We start from the raw sequence: 24,781 nt of genomic DNA on the forward strand, positions 1-24,781 counted from the left end.
TTGGAGCTCATCCCTCATGTAATTTGTACCCACATCATACCCAAATTATCTTATCTTATCTCTATCTTATTCTCCCTATGGAGAACCTGTAAACCAAAGTTGAAGGCATCCCATTGGATATTGCATGCCAGCAAAACATTATTAGAAGTCATAGCTAGATGGTGAGATAGGGGGACAATCTAGAATCATGTTCCATATTTTTGCAGCAAGACTGGCTTCCGGTGGGGTTACCTGTTTGCGTATTTGCTCCCTCAATCAACACCGTTCATGGGCTGAAATCATACCAAAGTTAGGTTCGCCGCCAATTACGGTTTCTTAATTCTCAAAACCTCATTGAAAAATCCACTTGTTCCTTCTTTCCCACTTTTTCTATTTAAATAAAGTTATAAAATCTTGTAAATCATAACTTATGTTTTTCTTGAATTAATATATTACAGTTTTCTGATACTATAAATTAGGGGCATGGTGGGATTTAAATTAAATCCATACAGTGACAGTACAGTCGGCAAGTCTATTGAAAATATTGTTAAAAAACCACTAGACCCAAAAACCTAAAGCTATGAAGTGAAGTGTCCAATCCAAGTATTCAACATTAGTATTAAAAAAAAAAAAACTCAACGGCTCAAAAGCTTGAGCCAATAAATGAAATACACTTTGATATATTAAGATAGCGTTTATATTTTTGGATTGAAGTGGGAATTTTAAGAAGTATGAATCTTGAAATTGAGAGTGTGGAGTGGGAGTAAGAATGTGTTGTTTACTTAAAATGAAATGGGAGTATAGAATTGGAATCATAATCCAATTTATGTATTTACTTTTTTTTTTATTGAGAGTAAATAGTTTCAAATTATAGTTTTACCCTTATTTAAAAAAAATATAGTTTTTAATTATGATATTAATAAAAATATATTTTAAAAATAAAATTATTTTATTTTATGTTATTTTATTTTATTCTATTTGTAGATTAATAATAATTATTAATAATCTTAATTAAAATTAAAAATTATTGATACAAGCAACACAAATGAAACATTATTATTAATAATATAGTGCAACATTAATATTTTCTTAGAATGAACTATTTGTTACTATTATTTATTAATATTAAATAAATATAATACTATTATTTTAAAACAAATATAATAATATTGTATTTTCAAATAAAGATAGTATATTGGAATATTATTAATTCTCTATGAATAAAATAATATCATTTTTAAGTAATTTTAACTTGGAATCAATGTAAATTATATGATTAACTAAATATAATAATATTATTTAAATAATTGTTATATTATTTATTTTATTAAACATAATTATATTAAATTTAATAAAATAAGGACAAATAAGGAAGAGGTAGGAGTGGATTTCCACTACCAACTCCCCCATTCCCACTCCCCACTCCAAAAATGGATGGGTCTTATGAAATGAGACTCTCAATCCTCCCTTAAAATATGCAAGTAAACACTGGAGTAGTAGAAATATTTACTCCTCACTCTCACTCCAGTAAGTAAACATAGCATATGGGGAAATCTACCCTTAGACCATATTTGGTTTGAATAAAGGGGAGGAGAGGAAAAGAGTAGATGGAGAGGAAGGTGGAAGAAAGAAGTGGCAAGAATAGTGAAATTAAATCTCATTGTTTAATTTGACATAAAATTTGATAGGGAAATGAATTATAATTTTTTTCTTTGGACAAATTTATCATTTGCCTCAAATACTAAACTATCTATATTAGAAATGAAATATAATTTAATATCAATACCAAATTATTTTCTAGATAAAATAAAATGGCAATCCAGCAACGGTCGACGGCAGTCCGGTGGAGTTCCAGCAAATATTTAGCAAAGTTCCGGTAACAATTAATTTATATTTTATATTTTCACATTAAATAAATAAATAAGTTTATTTATTTTGTTAATTTTCTTAAATCATTCATTAAATTTAATTAATTTAAAATTATTTATGACATTAAATTGATAAATAAAATTATAAATAATAATTATTAATGGCATTAAACAAGTTAAAAAGTTGAAGAGTAATTTTGGAAGTTTTGGTTTCCAATATAAGAGGAATTTAAATTTAGGGATGGAAGAAATCCCCACGGAGACGGGGACCCTCTGAGACTTCCCCCATTTAGGGAGGGTACGAAGACAATTTTTTACCCAGTTTTTTATTTAAGGAAGGGACGAGGATGAGGTGGAATCCTCATCCCTCCCCATTTTCCCCATTTTAATTTTAATTTTTTTAAATTATTAGTAAATAAATAATAAAATGTAAATTAAAAAATATTAAATATTAGTATAAATAACAAATATAAAATTAATTATACTATTAAACTTTTGGGCCTAATTGACTACATTAATATTTGGATGAGAAAGTTATACTACGAATGGAAGATTTTAATATTTTGAGTTGGTGAAAAACAAATACCCATCGGTATTCTCTTGGCATGAAATACTAGAGATATTTTGGCAATTACAATTGTTGCTTCCGAATCAGCTTTTAGCACCAGTGGTTGAGGACTATAACATGCTTCATTCAAGCACATTGGAGGCTTTAATGTGTTGTCAAAGTTAGCTACAAGCTTACAATAACAGTATGAGTTTATTTTGCATTGTAATTATATTATATAATAATTAATATTTGCACTTAGAAGTTACATTACTTATATTATTTTTATTATTTTAAATTTGAAACTTGAGGCTATCTCTCAATTTGCCACATTTCTCGAGGAAGAACAAGAGGAGCAAGAGAGCAAGAGGTAAATACTTTTATTAGAAATATTGATTAAGTATCTATATTCATTTCATTTATCACATTGTTGATATAGAAATAATTTCTTTTTTTTTATTATAGGATTATGAAGATTGACGAAGATAATTATTATGGTGATTTGTATTTTATAATGTAACTTTTGTAATGGATTAATGTTAATGTAAGATATATCGTTAAACTTTATGTTTATTTAAATTTTTTTATTTTAATATGATTAAATTAAAACAAAAAATTAAAAATATATCCGTTATTTGGGGATTTGGGACCTTTGGGGATCCCCTTTTATTATTCTGGGAGGGGACGAAGATTCCCTAAAGCAATTTTTTCGAAGACAGGGAGAGGACAATGACATATGCAGAATATCGAGTATGGATACAGGGAGGTCGGTCTCCTCCTCTCCTCTCCCCATTGCCATCCCTATTTAAATTCTTTACTCCTTGGTGTGGAATTCAAATTCTACATTAGAATGGATATTAAATTCTAATGAAAATTAAATTCTATTATATTTTGTCCAACCAAACAATAAAAATAAAAATAAAATTTAAATTTAAATTACTTTCCTATTTTCCATTCTCTCCTCTCAACTAAATGCCACCTTATTGTTTGTTTGTGGGCAAATGAACCCTCGAGGAAGTGCAATTGCCATCTGCACAAAGGTGCTTCTGTTCAAATCATACTAATGTTGGAACCTAATAAATTTTACTAGAGCTGAGCTTTAGTGCTCGAATTCAACTTTCATACTCTCATTAATTATCAAATCGAGTGCCATTCAATTTTGTGTGTTCGATCTATTTGAAGTAGTTATACAAAAAACTTGGGTACATAGCGAGTTCACAAATTCCAACTTCTTAGAAAAGGGAGCTGCTACCTTACATGTAATGTAAGGTACAGCCTCTCACAAATTCAGTTACGAATTTCACTTGAACCCATTAATCTTGTGGGATATTATAATTTACATTGCATGTAAGGTAGCAAAAACCTTCGGAAAATATTGTGGCAAAATGTTAGTGAAAAGGTACAAGACCTGGAGCACAGAGGGAAAGCGATGGGACTGATGACTGATAGAAAAACAATGGCCATGCAAGGTTACTTTTTGAATGCATGGTGGATAACAAAAGAAAAGAACAAAACATCAAACACGTATCAATCCAAGATCACAGACAATTTGGCCAGAGGGGATGAAACTATTGGCTAGCCCAAGTCACGACAGGTGTTCCACGGCCATTTGACATGCCATTATTCTGATCTTCAACAGCCGCCCAATAGGCCTAATTCTAATTCATGTGGTTACCTTTCTATGCTGTAGGTCCTTCATGAACCTTAGATCCCAGGCACTTGGCTCCTTTATCATATCAGATTGCTCCTTTCTTTATACATTCCAATTTGTGGCTTGTAATTTACTTGGCCCGTATTAGATAGAGCTACAACGAAGACCTTGTAAAAACAGTGCTTCTTTCTAATCATATACTGATGAATATTTTGTTACAAAGGTCGATCCAATTCACCACCCAAACCGATTGACTCAATTTTAAAATTACTAGACGCCTGGATGGCTACTGACATTGCCTGTGAAATTTTTAAGTATTATCCTCAGTTGGTGATCAGGTGATTGTTCAACTAGCATTGTCAGCAGAAAACAATGTGCTATTATCAAAAGATAAGGCGCAGCATTACTGTTTTAATCCTTATAATTTGATCTCATTATTCATTCATTCTATACACTTTTAAAAATTATTCAAAAAATCTCTATTATATATCTATTTCTTTATATTTGAGTTGTTGCATGTCATGACTAGGTAAAGTTGCTCAAGATTTAGGAGTAGCAATATAGGTCGGATTTGTTTATTCAATTCAATTCGATAAGAATTTCATGGATTTGGATTTAAAAAAAATGATTCACTTAATAAATATGTCAAATTCAATTTGATATGCTAAGTAAACGAACCGAAGATGGGTTTAAGCTCGCAAATTCAGTTATTTGTTTAAAATTTGTTTATTGAACAATGCAGTGAAAATATGAAATCATATCGAAAAGTCACCTTGGTTTTAAAATATTTAGATTGAGGATTTTAATTATTATTATTTATATTTTTAATGGATTTGAAATTTGAAGTTTAGAACTTTGGAGTCAAGATGTTTAAAACTTTAAATTGTTAGGATGATAAATTTATGGTAGTTTAGTTTGCTTGATTTTGTCATTTTTTTAATTATTATTTGATATATAATATGGTAATTGTAGTTGAGTGAATTTAAAAAAAAAATCTAAATTTGATTCAATTTATTTATCAATTATGTTAAACGAGTAAATGGATATTCGCTTAATAAACAAGAATCAGAATCTTAAGGTTATGATTCGTTTAATAGACGAACAAAATTCAAATCCATCAAATTTTGGCTAAATTCATTTAGCATTCGACAAGAATTCGATTCGTAAATACATTTTGCTATCCATAGCTCAAATTACAGGTTTAAGTCAGCATTCACCCTTTGTGAGACAATCAGTTAGATCGAGGAGTTGACAATGAGAAGTCAGGGAACTCACGGACTGGCTGGTGAACTGAAATTGTGGTGCACCTTCGTGGTTGTAACGAAGGAAAAGGCCAATAAAGTAGGGCAGGGACCATTTCATTGGATTTTCAACAATATGATCAAATGCGTAAAATAGACTAGTGATCGGGTGATCCTTTCGATCTTAATAATAATATTATTTTTTTTTTTAATGATCTCTTGTCATGATCATCATCTAGCTTAATTGGCCAAATGTGATTTGATCATGTTCTCTTCGATGATGATAATCTAAGTGGATATACACAATTTTGAAACTCCGACAAATGACATCACGCAAGTCACGTGCACACGCTTTTGAGTTGGGACTTAGTTATGTTGTAACTGTAGTACCGTGCCACAGTTACAACCAGTTATTGGATTCACTTGGATCTACTGCTGCACCCTTTATCCAAGTGAATCCAATAACTGTTTGCAACTGTGGCACGGTACCACAGTTGCAACATAGCCGGACCCTTTGAGTTGCCATGCAAATTGCAATGTTATCCCATGCACGTGTGCTCGTGCCCACACGCACGCCACGATAAAATAAGACCAGCTTCCCCAACATCGAGGGATGGGGATTTGTGCAATTACTGGGCCAAATCTCGAGTAACCCGAAATCTCAAAAGTAGAAACTTGTTTACGCTTCATATTTTAATCTGTTTCTTTCAACACTTCAAAGCTCACACTCCCACCATTTTGTTTTTCTTTTTCCTTTTTCTCTTTCTGTGGGGACTTCACCGAGTAGACTATGAGTTTCCTGAAGAGATTTTATATCGCGTACATAGTTATCGTTTATATATCTTCAATCTGATCCACAAATTGATCGCTTGGCAGCTAATACGTATAACCTTGGATTTTCTTCTCGTTAAATGGATGTAAAGCTGCCTTTCAATGTATTTTGTATTGGTTTGCAAGTTCGCTGTTAAAATTCATCAAAAATATTATGTATAAGTGATTTCACATAAATGATATTTGAATCAAAGTCTCTAGTTCAATTTCACATCTCACTCTATTAGACGAGTGTTGAGAATCATCTTTAATACCAATTTGTTGGGTGTGCACCTATCAATTTAAGTTTTTAGACAAAATGACGTCAAAACATCCAAAATTTATTGACCTAGACAGCAACTTAGGAAGAAAATCATGGTTGCCTAGTTTCTATTTAAGGCTCCTTTGAAGATTAAGGGCTAGTTTGGTAATGCTCTAATTTTTAAAATAATTGCCGTTAATTATGTTGTAAAAATAATCAACTGTGAAGAAAATTCGTTAAACGTTTGATAAAAATAAACATGTATATAAAAACATTTCTTATTGTGTATATATAATAATTGATGACTAACATATAAATTTTATATTATTAATTTTATTTTTTATTTTGTTATCTCAATATAATTGGTAATAACAATCCCTTAAAAATTAATTATTTTATTTCTTAATTAATGTAATTATATATATATATATATATAATTGTATTAAGCAAAAAATTGATTCTGAAAATCAGATATTAAAAAAGTATTCCTACTTTCTTTTTCAAAATCTGTTGGAGGATGAGATGATTTTACTAGAAATGATTTTAAAAAAAATTTACCAAACATTAAAATTAATTTTTAATCTTTCAAAACCACTTTTGAACTTCCTAGAAATAGTTTCAAATGAGTTTAAGGCATGAGAGTGTTGGAACCAATAGTGATTTATGCTAATATATTCTTCAAAGATTCATTAATGTTATTCCCAGTGGTTGGAAGTATGGATTATTATATCACATTCCACTTTCTCTTTTCATGTGAAACAATCTCTATCTTTGATGTTTGAGGTGTGTCCAAAAGGAGATCATGTGGGAAAGGGGCATTCAAGTTCCCAAATGAACAAGCAAGAATATTAGACCAAGGAATTTTATCTTCTCTACACAACTAGCCCGGCCATGGACATTGAGTCCAATCCGCAAGTTACTATCACAATTCATAAAAATCGAACCCCAGAACTTCCCTAAAGAGGAGGCATTCAAATTTTTCTGGGCCAGAGTTGATTTATGACGGTCAAAGATATATAAGCAAACAAATTAACTTTCATCTAACTAAAGTTAACAATTTATTAAAGAGTGACTTCCAAGCTCTGAAAAAGAAAGAGTGGGATCTACCAATCCATAAATTCGTATAATGATATACATGTAAAGGAATTTGTAGAATCACATAGGAATAACATATAGTTATACATATAAAGTTGTATATCAATTAATGTAACATACGACATATTATTTATTGATAGGTGTTATTAGACTCTCATATCAATTGATAGCCCTTTGTTCACTAAGTTAAGATTTAAAATTTGCTTTTTAATTGATGTTTCACCTATAAATAATTATTTATGTTTACAATAATAGTTTATTACATTATTTCGTTATTCATGTGTGATTTAATAACACACACATGTAGTCCTTCTCTAGTGTGGGCATCCTTATTTTTTTTCATGCGAACACGCTTTTAAACTGTGCGGTTTAAGAGAGTTAAATTTTAATGTTATTAAACCTCACAACTTTATAGTGCATTAAAAAATAACACACGGCTTAATAATGTGTCCGCATTAAAATAAATAAAAGCAGTGCGTGCGTGTGCACACGCATATGTGTGCGTGCGCGTGTGTATCACATTAGTTGAGATACAAGCTAACTTAATGTTTAACTTAATTTAGAAGTATACTAGCATTGGTGAAATTATTAACTGAATAATTGCTACAGAAAGATATTATTTTGTATCTTTGTTACTTTATATGCAAAGTATTACTACTCTTCTCAACATAGCCCCATGGCCAACATCTACTTGAAAGCCAATTCCACTAAATCTAGTTGAAATCCTAGAATCCAAGAAAACACAGCTCTTTGCTCCCCACAATTGACAGCCCCCAGCACGACCTCTTGTTTTTGACAGCATGAGAAGGATAAAAGCTAGTTGCAATGGAACCCCACTTCACTTCTATAACAAAAGCACAAATTCACATCAAGTGGGGGCTCTCCAAAACAATCATCATCATAAAATATTATTATTGACAGTGCATTTGATTATTATAAAGCTAACCTCCCACTACTCTCAATCATTTCAAAGTCCAATCTAAATTCCCTCTACAATCTCACAAATTCCTCCTTTTATTTTCCCACACTCAGTGACATAACTTCCAAACACAACTTTCTAAGTTTGATTCATCAGCCATGTCTTTGACACTTTCAGACACAGACAAAATTTACAAGAAATCATTCCATCACAGGAATGATTCTGGTGAGCTTGATGTTTTTGAAGCTGCCCGATATTTCTCAGGATACAATGAAGCTGCAGCCGCTGCATTTTCTCAAAAGATCCTGAGAGAAGATCACAGGCAGGCCTGGAGAGGTGGCAGAATCAGCTTGGATGTGCCCTTGAGAGACTCAGTTTTACAACAACTTCCTCAACATCATGCTAATAATGCAATTAGCTACCAGAAACAATCACTTAACACTATTGAAAAGCAAATGAAAGAGAAGAAATACAAGCAACCGAGCTCTCCAGGAGGGAGACTTGCAAGCTTCTTGAACTCTCTGTTCAGCCAATCAGGTTCAAAGAAAAAGAAGTCAAAGTCAACGACTCAGTCGCTGAAAGATGAAGAAGAGAGCCCTGGGGGAAGGAGAAAGAGAAGGAGCAGCATCAGCCATTTTAGGAGCTCAAGCACCACTACTGATTCTTCATCAAAGTCATTGTACTCTTCTTCAAGTTCAGGTTTTAGGACACCTCCTGCTTATGCATACACACCCACGAAGAGTTACAAAGATTTTAGAAGCTACTCAGATCACAAGCATCAAGTGGAGTCTTTGTCTTTGTCAAAGCATAATATTGGAGGACAAGTAGTACTGAAACCTACAACAGCCTTACTACAAAATAATGAGGTAACAACAATATTGGATCATCATGACAATTTCAAGTTCAATAATAACACAAACTCAGAGAAGCACAAGACTAGGAATTGGGTTGATCAGTATTCATCTGAGGAGAAAGAATTTAGAAAATTCGATGAAGTTGATGATGGTGCTGACAGTGATTCAAGCTCAGATCTCTTTGAGTTACAAAACTATGACTTGGGTATTTACTCAAGTGGGTTGCCTGTGTATGAGACTACTCATATGGATAGCATCAAGAGAGGAGCACCAATTTCCAATGGCGCTATGTGAACTGTGTACATTTTCCACGTTGTTTATGGTTTTAATTTAATTTAATTTCTTTGTTTTTATTACTTACTATTAGAAGCTGTGAGAAGAAACCGATATGTCTTAGATTTTGCTGTAGCTTCTTTCAAAGTTCTTTCAATGCTTTTCCCCCCCCTCTGTGTGTACAGTTTGGAATGTTTGCTTGTCTTTACTTTTTGTTCATGGAGTGCAAGAACAAAGTTAAATGTCCACCGTTGTTGTGACTGATTTGAGATTGTGCCATTGAAAAGAGATTTTCCACTAAATCAATGGAGATAAAATGCATAGCATGATCACAGCATGTGGACTTGTATCTTTCAATCTTTTGAATTTGGACAAGGGGCAATAATTCATCAATTTCTATTGCACGTGTGATTCATGTAGCCACATATCTTGTTTTCTCCATTTTTTTTCTTATTTTTTTTCAAAGAAATAGAATTCCCATTCAGCAACCTAACATGTCTAACGTGAATTTTGATGGTATGTGTATGTCACTAGATGGGTATGTATGCCTGCTTCAATGTTTTGTGATTATTCACCAATGGAGGTTCCGAAATGATCTACTTATCGTTTCAATTATAGCTGGTGACATCTCCTGGGTTTTGATTTTTATGCGTATAGTAAACCTCAATTATTGAATTGATATTTTTCTGTTTTTATCTTAATCATCATCTTATTAAATTGAAGGATCTGCCCTACGGTGAGTATATGAACATAAAATATAATTTTATGATTTTTTGCGAATAATATTAAAGTTGCAGATTAGTTAAATTGCGCCATATATCAGTACTACTCACTATAAGTACCATCATCTACTCTACACACATACATATATAGAAATGTTTCAATCTAAAATTTTGAAGTGCATAAAAGGCCAGAAAAATGCATAAAATGTGCGGTTTAAATGCTTTAAATTTTAAGTCTCTTAAACCCCACAGTTATAAAGATTTCCCAAACTTTTCCTGTATTTTAAAATTTCGAACCAGAAAACTGCTATATATATATATATACATATACATACATACATACATATACATAGACACACACACACACACACACACACACACACACACACAAAATTTCTACCTTAGACATAATTCATTTACTTATTTCAATTTCATGCATGTAGACGAGATGTTACAACTACATGCGAGGATAATAGAATGCTGGGTTAGACGTTCAGAAGAGTAGCGTCAATATGGGAGCCAGACGAAAAGCTACACTCATATTTAAAAGGGAACATTGAGTTAATGTTGCATCTATTTTTCAGCCAAACTCATAATTATAATTCTTGTTTGCTATATATATATATATATCGTAATACTCGGCTGTCTTGTCAAAAGATCAAAATTGGAAGGCAAGAAGGCAAAATTCGTTTTCTGATCAGCACTGGGGACAACATATATTAGATTCCTTTAATTAAAGGGAAATTTGGGATAAATAATGGCAACTTTTGAAGTTTTATGAATAAAGAAACTTAGTTAAGGCAAAAAGGAAACCTTAATAATAAAAAATATTATATTTTATATGCATTAGATACAAAATCTAGACAAAGAAAAAAGAAGCAAATTAAACTATAGATCTTTTAATTAGGCATAGATAATGGTCCAGCTTTCTAAGCTCTATGATTAAGTGAGGGAAAAGGCAAAATCTAATCGGAAGATAGAATTAGAATTAATCATGTCTGAAATAAGCCACATGTGAAGATTTCTTTATTATTTTTGGCAGCATTAGCCCCCAGGTCTCATAAAGAGTCGGCCTTGATTATTTATCCTTTAAAATCGACACACCCCTTGACAAATTAAATTTAGTGGGTATATGAGAGAAAGATTTTATCATTTTAACATGTGAATTTTGATGATTCTTAGAAAGATTTTAACACATACATATGACTTTTGATGATTCTATCACACATGAAAGGGATTGTGAATTAAACAGATAAAATGAGATAATAATATCATATCGTTCGCCGTAAAACACGAATCACGTTATCTATTAGATTAATTCTCAACAAACGTATTGATAATTTTCCTGCTTAAGTGGATTATTGATGGAGCCATAAATTAGCTGAGTGTGCTTGTATTTTTCTCTCTTTCTCTCCTGGAGTAAGCACTAAACACTAAACATGCGTATAAAGGTTAAAGTCGGGAGGAGCATGATGATGAAAGCTAAGGATAGGCTTTTGAAAGAATGATACATAAAAATGATGCATTGGGGGGCAATAGGCCAGAAAGCCCATAAGACGGCATGACACACGCTAATGAGAAAAATGGGGCACACCAAGAAAGCAAAACAAAGCATGTTAAGATTCAAATCAAAAGTAAAGTGGAGGGCCCAAACATGTTATTATTTTAATTCAATGCAATCAAGAATCTTTGTGAAAGAGGATGAATTGCTGAGAGCTTTTCTTTTTCACAGAGCAAAACAATCAAATCCTCACTTTCTTTTGTTAAATGATAGATATAACCCACCAAACCACCTAATTTTGTTAGAAATCTAACTTCCCCCATCAATTGCATTCACCAAAATTGATCTAATTAATATGATTATAATGTAATCAAATCACCAGGTTAATTCTAGCTAGTTAGGTTGTTCATATCAAAAGTTGAGATTAAGGTGCGTTTACCAAGTTAATTCTACCTCTTGCAGTTCCATCATAATTAATGCCTCTTACTTAAAAATTACTGCTATACAGTTTCAGCTTTTCTGGAATCCATGTCTATTATCATTTGATACTTGAAATTCTTAGTAAATTAAGTTTGTAAACAACAAAATTAAGAAGAGCGGTACAAGAAAAACCAAAGACATTAGTGATACGATTATTTATCAAATTCGAGCATCGGAATGAAGGGATGAGAATGGTTCCATTGTTTATTTTTTTTATTTAGCATTTGGGAATAGAAATGAAATTAGTAGAGCCCACCCCTACTAAATTCGAGAATGAGGAATGAAAATCTCATTTTCATGGAGAGTTGAGAATGAGATCCTCATTCCTTGATCTAACCATTTTACATTCCCTTAATTTTTAAAATTTTGATTGTGTCCTATTACAAAATTAAATAATAATAGTTACTGTTATAATATTTGTAATCGAAATAATTATTGTTATTATAATTAATTATACTAATATTAATAATAGTAATAATATATATAATAATACTATTAGCTACAGGGTTGCCAATGGAATGAGATGAGATGAGATTTTTCAATCTTAATCATGTCCTGTATATGCAAGTGAGAAAAAAAAGAATGTCTCATTTCTGTCTCTTTATTTTTTTTGGGAACAAAAATTTGTGCTAATTCTGTTCCGTTAAATATTTTGTCTCGTCCCATTATTTTGAACAATCCCGAATGTAAATAAATAAATGATGGGACCTATATAGTTATTGTAGTAAAGACATCAAAGTTTCATGAAGATGTGATTTTTGCAGAGTTTGAGGCAGTAGAATGGGGGTTGCAGGTTACAAAAAATGCATATGTATCTTCAATTACTATGGAAATTGATTCTCAAAGTGTCTGTGATCTAGTTAACAACAGGAAAGACAGCGGAATCAAAGTGTATTGGATGGTATCTAAAATTCAAGATCAAATGAACGATTTTGATAATTTTAGAGTTCAATGTGTACTCTTAGGTTTTGTAACGTTATTGCTCACACTTAACTATGTTAGCTTTTGAGAATGATAAATTTGTTGTTTGGGTCGATACGTTCCAAAAGATATCATGTAGCCCTTTCCAGTCCTTTAGTCTTCAATATTGTGTGGGGTATAGTCAGAAACAATATACCAATTTGGTCGGCCCCAGCTGTTTGGCCCAATCAGGATAATAAACAGAAGACAAACTTTACAAAAGCTTTTTGGTATGGTGGGTGGCTTTGATCCAATACCATGACATATTAGATTGGACCTGATTTGAGTTGAGAATGGGTCCTGGGCCGAATTAAATCATACCCGGTACCCAGGCCGGAAATTTCTTAAGAAAAAATAATTGACTTCAGTGAAATTTTACATATTTATATGATAATTTACATTTGGACACCTTATTCCTATAGAAGTAGAATTAAAATTTCTAGTTCCATCCGCCCGTGCACTCACTCACCCAAAGTTCCTTGTATATGCATGTAATAAGAATCAATAGAATTCATTGGTGATCAAGATAGATACTATTTGCGATATATGTATACATGTAAAATTATACTATATACACAAAAAGTAAGTAAATATGAAGAAACGCATAAGAATAGGAATGAGTTAAAGCTAAAAAGCCATGTGAATAAGAATCGGTGTCAAATGTTCACAATGAACTTAGCTGTCATTAACTTTTCGCACATCTTTCTCTTTGATATCTGTGGTCCCCCGAAGAGAGGGCGAAATCAAACCTAAAATAGCCAAATAGCACGTCTGTATCCTGTCTAACGTCTAATGTCTGCATCCACTTTTGTAGCTTTCAAGTTAATGCAGCAAAACCAGCCAAAACTGAGATGAACAACACAATTTCGGCCCCCCTCCATCACGCACACTTGCTGCCAATTGGCCCAAATTGATTGCAATTTTGCTGGGTTTTAACCTGCCCAATTGGTGCACGTGACACGTGTTTCTCACACATGGGCTGGAGCCCATACCTGTCATATTAATTACTTATCAATGAATTTGACGGTCTGTCTTGTATGGCACGTGCGGGGTATACAAATAAGGAATTAATCTCCTCTTTGAAGCCGGAGCATGTTACATGAATAACGATCACTAAATACAGCATAAAAAAGTTACAAGCCAACACTCTATACACAACCACCAAATTAAATCACAAAGAAACAAACCCAAGAAAAAGGAAAGAAAAAATGAAAATCAGAGTTGAGATACTCTTTGATCTCTCTGCTGCACATACCAGCCAACAAAAAGTAGCACTTGTGATAGTGGCGCGTGGCCCGTGGCCGTTAAAGATAAAGCAATTCGCAGCTTTGCACTCGCATGATCATTTGAATTTCAATTCAGAGCCCAAAGAGATAAGAGTGTTTGATTGCTAATGGATAGGGACAGACAATTGCGCCTTTGGTGTGTGGTGTTGTGGACTTGTGGTATCTGAATAGCTAGGCATAAAAAATAAGGATATGTACAAAAATGTGTCAGGTGTCTCTTTTCATGCTTTTTCCCTTCTGCGGTATGTATATCCCCAGCCGACAAATTACATTTCGCCATTCTTGGTTACCTTCTTTTATCACCAAGACATTGATCTCTCGTTGTATTTAACAAAAAATGAATTGACTTAAATGTTGCCTATATTGATTAATTAGATGTATGAATGAGTTAAATAAGCTGTTAGTAGTAGTAGCATATGCACCCTGTCCTGTGTTCAACTTTTAAAAAACCGTGCATATTCCCAACTTTGTTAATGGAAAGAGCAAATTTGTAGCAAGCTATGTATGCATCATTTGAGCTTTTTAAAACTCTGTTTAGAATTGTGTCCGCGCCTAAAGTCATGATTGGAAGCGTGTGTTTGGTTCCTTGGCGTAGAAGAGAGAGAAATGAGTAGGAGCTTAATCGTCAATTAATGATGGATTTTTAAGTGATGCAGTGGAATTCCAAAACAAATACAAGTTGCAATAGAGAGAGAGAGAGAGAGAGAGAGAGAGAAGAAAGAAAGTGTGCAAGTGTCATGTGTTTTGTTGTTCATATCTTGTTCGATTGGGATCCTTTTGAATTGAGGGCCAGTAGTTGCAGCATAAAAATCATAATGGGCAACTTTTGGCAGTGGCAAGGGCAGAGGGCAAAGGCAAAAGGCTAGGCTGGCTGGCCTTTAGTTGGCATTGATTCATGCAGTGGTTATTTTGAAGAGAAAAAAAAAAAAAAAAAAGCTGGGGGGTCACAGTCACACTCATACAGACAAATTCGAGCCGCAGCTGCAGCAGGAGCATGCCATATGTGCCACCAGATGCTCAGCAGGTTCGTTCACTCACTCCCACCCACTTTCCTTTCCATTTCCATTTCCATTTCCATTTCCATTTACCCTTTCCATTTTCGTATAACGCGTGGTCCCTTAACCAGATTTACACGTGGCAACAAGGGGTCTTGTCAATCATTAATACACACACACACACACCCCCATACCCATGAGATGTATATAATTTAGTGTATCTCCCCTTATGATATGCCCTGCCTTCATCACAATCTTCCCAATTTACTTGGATAATTTATTGCATAAAACATAAGTGTGGATTAGTGAGTAGTTCAATGAATGATTATAACACAAAACATTAACACAGAGAGAGAGAGAGAGAGCGAGATAGACAGACATCCGTCCCCATCAATTATCACATTAACCGTTAATTACCAGAACAGTGGAAGCACCAATCAATATCAAACTTGTGTCATGTCCAAAAGTGGAATTTCACAAAACGTCAAAAATTAGCTGCAAAAAAGACCTCGACTGGAGACATGCTTTTAATTTGAGCGACGCTAGTGAAGTAGAAATCATGTTGACTTTCATCAGTGTATCTCCTTCGACCTCTTCAACACTCCCCTGAGAAAAAAAAAAAAAAAAAAATTCACCCAAAAAAACCCAACAGACTCTCGCTCTCACTGGCTTTTGGCTTTCACTGTTCTTGTTTGCTTGTCTTTGCTCTGGTAAGAAAACAAATAATGAAGGAACGCTCCTCCACTTTTATTATTATTCTGAGGCTTTTCGTTTTTTGCTGCAAGTGGTTTCTGGGGAAGTGAAGGAAACGAGTTAAAAAAAAAATTAGGATACTGCAACTGCTGATAAATTACTCCTGTATAGTTTTTTATTTATCGTACGTGGATGGTATTATTGTTTTAATCTTTCAAAGATTCCTGCTTTTTTCATTTTCTTTAATAAAGTTTTTTTCGGCACAGTTATGAGTTTCAAGCTTCTTTGCTCTGTTTCTTGGGCTTCTGAAAGTGGAAGTCGTTGTTGAAATTTTTTATTTTGTAAAGTCGGTTGCTTTTATTTTCACCATTGAATGTGTTTATGGTTATGTGTTTTGAATATTTTAATTTGGTCCTGTTTGGTTAGTGGGAAAACTTAATTTAATGAGTGGAAAGAAGTTTGAATCTGTTAATATTCCAGTTTCTATTCAATTTAGATGAAAGAAAAGGGAAAAACAAATCTCAGCTTGACTCAGACAAAGTTTGTGACAAAACATTTTTTGAGTTGATTCTTTGCTTTCTCCCAATATTGAAAGTAAATCCATTCGTTTGTCATTTTTTCTCATCATTTTCTCAGCAACCAAACAGAGCCCTTTTCCTTCTTGTTTTTTCACATATTGGTTACAAACACTGTTTTTGATGTTAGGTATTAAGCTATTGTATTTCAATTGCAACAGGACTCGATCTATTGTATCAGCTACCTCGTATTCATATTTATCAATATTACTTGTTATTTCTTATATGTTGCTGCTATCGCTATTTAATGTATACTAGGCGTGAACTTGTGAGACTTCATTATTGTTTCACAGTTACTTTTTTTGAATTGAAATGATGATTGCTGTTTTGCGAATTTTGATAGGCATTTTCATATTGCATACTTTGAGCAACTTCGATACTGCTTTAAGATGGAGTCTTGGATCTATGGATCTGAAGGGAAAGGCATTTTGTATTCTGATGAGGTGGACTCATCTGTTGACCCTTTTACAAGAAGTAGAAAAACATTGATGGCATGGGAAAGTAAACCCTCTTATAATTTTGATATCAATAAGCTTTTTTCAGATAGTGATGATGTCGAAAATATGGAATTTATGGATCTATGTTTCACTGACTTGACAAGAAAACCCTGTCATAGTAACTCAAGTTTGGGGACACCTAATGGTGAAGTCGGTAGTGATACTAACGAAAGGTTAACTACTACTCCTTGTATGGTTACTTCAAATTCATTTTGTGGGGCGGAATCTGGGTCAAAAATTTCGAGTTCTTGTATGAAGTCTATTAGTCAGGATTCAGCACTTATTGATTTGAAGCTAGGGAGATTGGTTGATGGCAGAGATAAGCAGTGTGGTAAACTTTTTAAGGAGAGGTCGGTTGCATCTTCTGCGCATCCATCTTTGATGGCAAAGAAAGTTCGCACGACTAGTTCATGCTCTCAAACTCCCCTCTGCCAAGTTTATGGCTGCAACAAGGATCTTAGCTCCTCAAAGGATTATCACAAAAGGCATAAAGTTTGTGACGTTCATTCAAAGACTCCCAAAGTTATTGTTAATGGCAATGAGCAAAGGTTTTGTCAGCAGTGTAGCAGGTTAGTTTTTCTTATTATCTCCCTCCGGCCTTCGCTTTTGATTGTAGTTATACTGTCATAGATATCAAAGCAGTTTTTTACATAAGATCTTAGTATTATTTTCACATTATGTGTATTATTGGCTCAATGTAACTAGTTTAGCGTCATTTGATGATTCTTTTTTTTCAACTTATATAAAACTTTGAAGGTCTTCTGTTTTGTGTTCTTTTTAGTAGGTTTACTTGTTAAAAATTGTGTTCAAGTTTTCAAGTTACCAATAGGTCTAGGTTTTCTTTAATTTGTAGTATTATCAGTTTGTTGTAACATGAACCTAAAGTCTGTGAATTTTCCTTTACTTTTTTGATATTTTCCTTGTATGTACGTTCTAGCCAAATCATCATCCTTTGTTAAGTACATTTGTTTATTTCTTGTAGTTGCTATGAACTGGGGTAAATTTTTTTTGGTTAATCAGGTTTCATCTGCTGGCTGAATTTGATGATAGTAAGCGCAGTTGTCGTAGACGCCTTGCAGGCCACAATGAGCGTAGACGGAAGCCTCAATTTAATATCCATTCTGATAGATCACATAAGTTGCTGCAGTTGTATCAAGGTATGAATAATATTTGCTTTCTTACCTACTAAGAAAATGCATGACTCATCTATGAACGATTGAAATGGAGTAAATTAGCTTTCTCTCCCTCAAATCTAGAGAGACTATGTTTAGATTCACATACTAAAAGTCTCTAAAGAAATTTTATTTTTCTTCTGCCTCAGTTAACATGTGCTATCTGTTATGCTTGTAACTCCTTTTGCTAGGTTTCTGGGATAATAACTAAACTGATTCTTGTACTAGACTTTTCTTCTGATACTTTTCTTCTTTTTTATTAAATTCTTAAATGTTTGTATCCTGACCTGTAAATATTCATTCTATTCTTAGTAACTGGTCCCTGGGAAACTGCAAGATGTTGAAACTAATTATGACAGATTTATACGATTGGCTAGTAAACTTTCATAAATGTCCTGTAGACAGACTTTTTGTATGGGTGGTACTTAGTCATTAGAGCATGATAATTTCTATTATTCCGAAATCCCACTCTTTTTATAAGTTATCCTATTGTCCTGGGCTCTTTGACTAGGTCAACTTTTACGGCCATATAAAAATAAAACTTTCTATCCTACGAATTTCCCTATTCCATATTCAAAGCAAAGGAATTGTCAAATCATCAGCCGTGAGGGTCATTTTTAAGATGGTTTATCCCATGGTCATCTTTACAGATCATCAAGAATCACAAAAGATGCCAATAATGTCCCCTAGATTCCACTTTATATCAATCTGATTGGTAAAGACCATATTATGGTGCAAAACATGTGTTTTTGTCAAATCATGGTACCAACAATTGTATGTTTGGTTCTATGCTACAATAATATCTTATTGCCTTTAATTTTTGTCTGGGTGAATTGTATGAGTCTCTTAATTGAGAGATAATTGTGAGAGACTTGGGAGCAGTAGCAATATGCACGAAAGAGAGCTATATTGTCTAAAGAAGTGACTCACTGGTTTTAAAGCATCCAACTATTAGAATTGAGTAATATCATGGTCTTGAGAAAATATCATAAATCAAGCAATACTCGTCTTGAAACACCCAAATCAGTGTTGAATATGAAGGATGTGGAAACAACTTCACGGTAGTAGAAGTATAAATTACACATGATACTCTTGTGTAGGTTTCTTAACTACACACCTGTGCAGTGGCTTTGTGCAATTTCAAATGTATGAAGCAATTATAATTTGAAATAAGATATAACTTTTTAGCTACCTATACCTTGCTCTTACTTTAATAATCATTTGCTTTCATGCTTGAAAATAAGATTCTTAGACTACTTCAAACTAAATCCTTATGCCCATGGGACCTGTATGGATCATCGACCTACTTCGATAATGTATTAAATGACATGTTGTCAGAACTCTATGTTTCCTTTTGTAACAGAAATTTTATTTCTTACATTGTATAGATATGCATCATGCAGGCTCCGAACTTCCTTGGACTTCTTTACAAAACGGAACATCCTTTGTGTACCCAGACATGCTTCCAGGTGGCATTCTGTTTCCAGAAAGATATGAACCGGTTAAGCATATTAAATTTTCAGAGAGACCCCCCTATAGTCCTCAATTAGCAGTACCAAACACTAACGAGCAGCTGCTAACAAAATCTTCCCTCTATCAAGGCAGCAAGAAACAACATAGGCTTGCAATTCCTCTTGATACAGCATTGACCTTCCAGGATTCATCTGGGATTTCACACTCCAGTGGTGCTCTCTCTCTTCTGTCAGCTCAATCACAGTCAATGCCTAATCATTTATCAGGAATCCCAATGGCTAGGCCCCTGATTAGTCAAGTAAGTCACACTCATCTTAATCTTGGTCAAAATTTTGTCAAAACTTCAGGCACAACACCTTTGGGAAAATATGAAACAAAAGGCTTTTATACATCTGGAATGAACTCCATGGATGGTGCTCAGATGCGGTCCTTAATGGTTCCTGATGCCGGTCATGCTTTTGAATTGAAAGTCGAAACAGATGAAGTTTCTCAAGAGTCAGATTTTTTTAAGGACAAGAACTGTTATTCTCCTGAACAAGGGTTCACTGTTGATTTGATACAACTGTCATCACATCTTAAAAGGGTGGAGCAACAGAGGAATTCCATTCAACCGAAGCAGCATACTGATGACCTTTGATGTTTCCTAACCACTTGAAAGGGGCAGAAGGATCAAGGTATGTAAGCATAACAATTCGAAGCCCTATTGCTGATACCTTTTTAACAGACTTTGAGAATTGAAGCATTTTGCCGGCCTAATGTATGATGTGTTTGTGAATGGATGAATAGGCTGGCAAGCAAACATGCCTGTGGTTGTCTAAAACATAAATCAAATGGTGGTGTTTTATTTATTTTTTCTGGAATCTTGGAGTATTTTCATCAGAGAGAGATTCTCTTTGATGAAAAGAAATTCTAGGAACTTTTCTTCTTCAGTGAAGTGAAACTTCTCATCATCTTTTTAATCGCATTTTACTTGGTTTTATTGAAGATATTTTTCATTGTACGGTAAAAGAAACAATGTATTATGTATGTTAACTCGCAAATGACAGATTATTATTGCTGCAGGTTAAGGAAAAGGAGTAGGAGATATTCTGCACCAAAAAAATTGGCTAATTTCATTTGTGCTTTTGGAAAAGGCTATTAGAACTTCAGATAAAGTTTATAGGAAATTCCTTTCTATATTAGGTACATATAACAGGAAGAAAGCTGTGCTGGGTTTCTTATTGTAAAGTCTGCTTGTCCCTTCAGTTAACCCTTCCCCCGTTGATCTTTATCCAAGTATCATGCTGGTTAATACAGCTACTATATAATCTGAGAACTTTTGGCTGTTGATCTTGTGACTGTAAAGTGATGTAAGTTTGTTCCTTTTAACTTCTCCACCCCTTTTAACTGTGAATAATAGTAGTGCCGGATTAAGGATTCAATTAATCAATTACACAACTATTACATCATTCAGGCACTTTTAGCTTTTGGTTTCTTGAACGACTCTCTATCCCCACAGACCCACTCCATCACCTTCACCTATCTCTTTGGAGGCTGTGAAGGGAAGGGACAAGTTGGAAGATAAATTAAGGCAAAGGGGTTGTGCCACCTTAAAAGTTGATAAAGGAATCTAAAAGCTTCTGTATTTAATAATTATGGATCTACCAATTATTATTGTTATTTTTTTTTTTTTTTTGATAAGATCTACCAATTATTTACTTCACACATGTTATGCTTGAGCAACTAGAACTTTTTAAATATGATGTAGCATTAGTGCTTGTGGACAGCATTTGGTCTTGGAGCCATAATAACTTCTCTCAAATTTCTTAAGCAATCACTAACTTATATAATCTATCCCAAAACTGTGGGGGTTTTGACTAGGATTGGTTTCTTTGAATTTTTAAAATCAAGAATTAAAGATTTGTGTCTAAGGTGGGTCTTTTGTGAATATTATTATCTCACACACCAGCAAAATCACACCCATCGCGGTTCATTTGTTAATCAGCATGACACTGAGTTGTAAAAGGCCTTATTTTTGCACGTGGATGGCCCCATAGCTGCCTACTTTTGTGTAGTTCATAATCTTTCAAGAAAATAAATAAATAAAAGACATCACTGATGAGTGATGACACACGTTAATGGCCATTTGGTATACGAAAGGAATCATTGTTTGAACAGATTGATAGGACAGGGCAGGCCTAAAATGATTCATAAAGCAATCAAGAAAGATTAGTTCTGGAATACAAGAAGTCAAGAACTAAAGATTATAATAAAGATGCATGGCATGGGATACATAGTTGGACCACATTAACATCCCCACAATTTTTTTATTTAATACATTAATCACTCCGAACATAGGACATTATTATAAGAGATGAGACATATTCTGATATTAGTAGTGGCCAAATCAATATGATCTTTCATTAAGAAACAATTCCCAAAAGATATCCTTGTTTAAGAGGAATTAATGTACTTCTAACCTAAAATAAAGGAAATCGACTAATCCATCCTATAAATAATAGACGACAATAAAGGAGACCAAAAAACTAATTCCGGGAAATATCAGGGGGTTTTTCTGAAATTTAACCTATTTTATTTAAATTTACGTTTTTGCCCCTAACGTTTCAGTTTTTATAACGTGCCTCTCTAGTTTGTTCTTTTTCCATTATGGGCGTCAACACAAAGAACTAGCTCGCTGCTGTTCATGCGCTGCCCATTATCAAGTCATATTCAATTGTATAAGCTCCACACAAAGAATTGACGCATGAGAGGTTTATCTTTTATCTACATTTTTATGGGGTAATAATTTTTGAGTCCCTAAATTTCATCTTATTTTTTATTTTCAAACTCCATTAATTGAATCATTTGCGTAGGCAATGCGTGGATTGGAAATTTTGGATAAACTACGCCCTTGCTTGACTTTGTTTCGATTTTTAAATGGTTGAGGTTCACCATTCTTAAATTTGCTGTCTCGGTAGAAACTGCTATTATTTCGGTCATAGCAATGAAATTGATAAAATAACAACTATGAAACAAAGCTAAATATGAGTATATGACTCTGGAATTTTATTTTTTTTTTGAGATTTTCTTTTTTTCGGAATTCTAATTGAAGGCAACGCAACCCAAGTGACACTGCCATCCACGTTGTATTATCCAATCTTGATACAACAATGATCAATCTTTCCATTTTTAGGGATATACCCAAGATTATTTAACCACTACGCCCTTTTGTCATTTTAAGGTACCAGTTCATTTACTAGGAGTTCTCCCGAAGCTGAAAAACAATCTTCCTATAACCCCTGAACATCAATGGCGTTTCTCAGATATTTGCAATCAATAATTATAACTTTAGTTTGTTTCAGCGTTGTCGCCACTGCCAAGGTCATTGTCTAACTTCTAATAACATCCATGCTTGATTTGAATTTTGAATTATGTATATTACTGATGGTATTTTTTTTTTATAAATTTTCATCTATGACAGAACGACTCTTTGCCTTTCAATAAATATGCATTCTTGACTACCCATAACTCTTTTGCAATTAGCGAAGGGCGCCATTCTGGACTTTTTAGTCTTGTCATTACAAATCAAGATGACAAAATCACACAACAGCTTAATGTAAGTCTATTTAATTTGATGATTGCGTATTTGAAAATCAACAATTTATTAATTATTGTCAAATTAGCTGGACCTAACTTTTTTTTTTTTTTTCTCTTCTGAATTTGCAGCATGGTGTTCGAGCCTTAATGTTGGACACATATGACTATAAAAATGACATATGGTTGTGTCACGCTTCCAAGGGAAAATGCGAGGATTATACATCATTTGTAAGTTATGATCAGTATATTTCTTGATCACGCATTGCATGCTATAAATAGCAACATATCAATATTTATCAAATCTGAAGTCTTAATCTGCGTTTCAAAGGGACCTGCTAGAGAGGTTTTTAAGGAAATAGAAGCCTTCTTGTCAGCTAATAAATCAGAGATCGTAACATTATTTTTAGAGGACTATGTTGAGACACCAAAAGGATTAACCAAAGTTTTCAATGAAACGGGTCTGATGAAGTATTGGTTTCCCGTATCAAAGATGCCGCAAAACGGGCAAGATTGGCCGCTAGTTAGAGACATGGTGGCCAGTAATCAAAGGCTTGTTGTCTTCACTTCAAAGAAATCGAAACAAGAAAGTGAAGGAATAGCATATCAGTGGAACTACGTTGTCGAAAACCATTGTAAGTAGGTAGCTAGCCATTAGCGATGGTTATTAGAAAAATTAATATGTATTGCTGATAGCTGGCTAGTCTTAATACATATTTAATTTATTCACTCGTGATTAACTGCAGATGGGGATGAAGGGATGCATTCTGGAAAGTGTTCGAACCGTGCAGAATCGGTGCCGCTTAATGACAAAACCAAATCTCTAGTGCTTGTAAATCACTTTCCATCTATTCCACTTAAGCTAAGGAGTTCTAGAGACAATTCGAAGGGATTGATTGATATGGTCCAGACATGTTATGGCGCGGCCGGCAACCGTTGGGCTAACTTTGTAGCCGTCGACTTTTACAGAAAAGGAGAAGCATTTCAGGCAATTGACAAAATCAACAATGGGAAGTAAGAACTGTGGTGTGGTTCGAGTACACGAGCAGATTTTGCTGATAATGGTGTCAGATTTTTGTCCATAATGTACCATTTCAAAGCTCTGGGTGAAATTTATAAACTCATTTCTTCATCAATAGGCTCGCTGAATTCTGTCTAAATTTCCTTGTTTAGGCCTTCAATTTGCGTTATCCCCTTTTTTTTAAGGCAAATTTTTAAGTGGAAACACATATATAGCACCCTGCCTTTGAACTTTAATTTCATGCAGGTTAATTTAATCTGCTTAATGAAATGCATGGATCACTGTCTAGCAAGGTCATTTATATGTTTATATATCGAGTAAATATTTCAACGTG

The 24,781-nt window shown here is 33.6% G+C and overlaps 3 protein-coding genes across 4 annotated transcripts; all 3 read left to right on the forward strand.

Annotated features, from left to right (window-relative positions):
• The first annotated feature begins 8,400 nt into the window (after window positions 1-8,400).
• LOC18044262 (protein BIG GRAIN 1-like E) lies at window positions 8,401-9,802 on the forward strand. Its single transcript, XM_006437816.2, has one exon. The coding sequence runs from the start codon at window positions 8,531-8,533 to the stop codon at window positions 9,518-9,520; it is 990 nt and encodes a 329-aa protein (XP_006437879.1). The 5' UTR covers window positions 8,401-8,530; the 3' UTR covers window positions 9,521-9,802.
• Window positions 9,803-15,402: 5,600 nt separating this feature from the next.
• Window positions 15,403-21,351, forward strand: LOC18044263 (squamosa promoter-binding-like protein 6). Of its 2 annotated transcripts, none has more exons than XM_024186599.1 (5): window positions 15,403-15,472; window positions 17,055-17,777; window positions 18,229-18,365; window positions 19,784-20,527; window positions 20,916-21,351. In XM_024186599.1, the coding sequence occupies exons 1-4, from the start codon at window positions 15,450-15,452 to the stop codon at window positions 20,488-20,490; spliced, it is 1,590 nt and encodes a 529-aa protein (XP_024042367.1). In that variant the 5' UTR covers window positions 15,403-15,449; the 3' UTR covers window positions 20,491-20,527; window positions 20,916-21,351. The 2 variants fall into 2 exon arrangements, with proteins under 2 accessions (XP_024042367.1, XP_006437880.1); XM_006437817.2 differs by lacking the exon at window positions 15,403-15,472 and adding an exon at window positions 15,805-16,153 and having other exon boundaries at window positions 19,769-20,527.
• Window positions 21,352-23,141: 1,790 nt separating this feature from the next.
• Window positions 23,142-24,444, forward strand: LOC18044264 (PI-PLC X domain-containing protein At5g67130). Its single transcript, XM_006437819.1, has 5 exons — window positions 23,142-23,213; window positions 23,314-23,448; window positions 23,559-23,657; window positions 23,758-24,061; window positions 24,173-24,444. Exons 1-5 carry the CDS (start codon window positions 23,142-23,144, stop codon window positions 24,442-24,444), a joined length of 882 nt encoding a protein of 293 aa, XP_006437882.1.
• The last annotated feature ends 337 nt before the right edge of the window (window positions 24,445-24,781 follow it).

This window comes from Citrus clementina, unplaced genomic scaffold, assembly GCF_000493195.1.
Source record: "Citrus clementina cultivar Clemenules unplaced genomic scaffold, Citrus_clementina_v1.0 scaffold_4, whole genome shotgun sequence".
In the NCBI taxonomy this organism is placed as follows: Eukaryota; Viridiplantae; Streptophyta; class Magnoliopsida; order Sapindales; family Rutaceae; genus Citrus; species Citrus x clementina.

Bases quoted from the DNA above. Each gene is read 5' to 3' on its own strand.
- LOC18044262 (XM_006437816.2), top strand. From the start codon at position 8,531: ATGTCTTTGACACTTTCAGACACAGACAAAATTTACAAGAAATCATTC.
- LOC18044263 (XM_024186599.1), top strand. From the start codon at position 15,450: ATGTGCCACCAGATGCTCAGCAG. The intron at 15,473-17,054 runs GTTCGTTCACTC...GAATTTTGATAG, and splicing joins TGCCACCAGATGCTCAGCAG to GCATTTTCATATTGCATACT. The intron at 17,778-18,228 runs GTTAGTTTTTCT...TTGGTTAATCAG, and splicing joins TTTTGTCAGCAGTGTAGCAG to GTTTCATCTGCTGGCTGAAT.
- LOC18044264 (XM_006437819.1), top strand. From the start codon at position 23,142: ATGGCGTTTCTCAGATATTTGCAATCAATAATTATAACTTTAGTTTGT. The intron at 23,214-23,313 runs GTCATTGTCTAA...CATCTATGACAG, and splicing joins GCGTTGTCGCCACTGCCAAG to AACGACTCTTTGCCTTTCAA. The intron at 23,658-23,757 runs GTAAGTTATGAT...TGCGTTTCAAAG, and splicing joins GCGAGGATTATACATCATTT to GGACCTGCTAGAGAGGTTTT.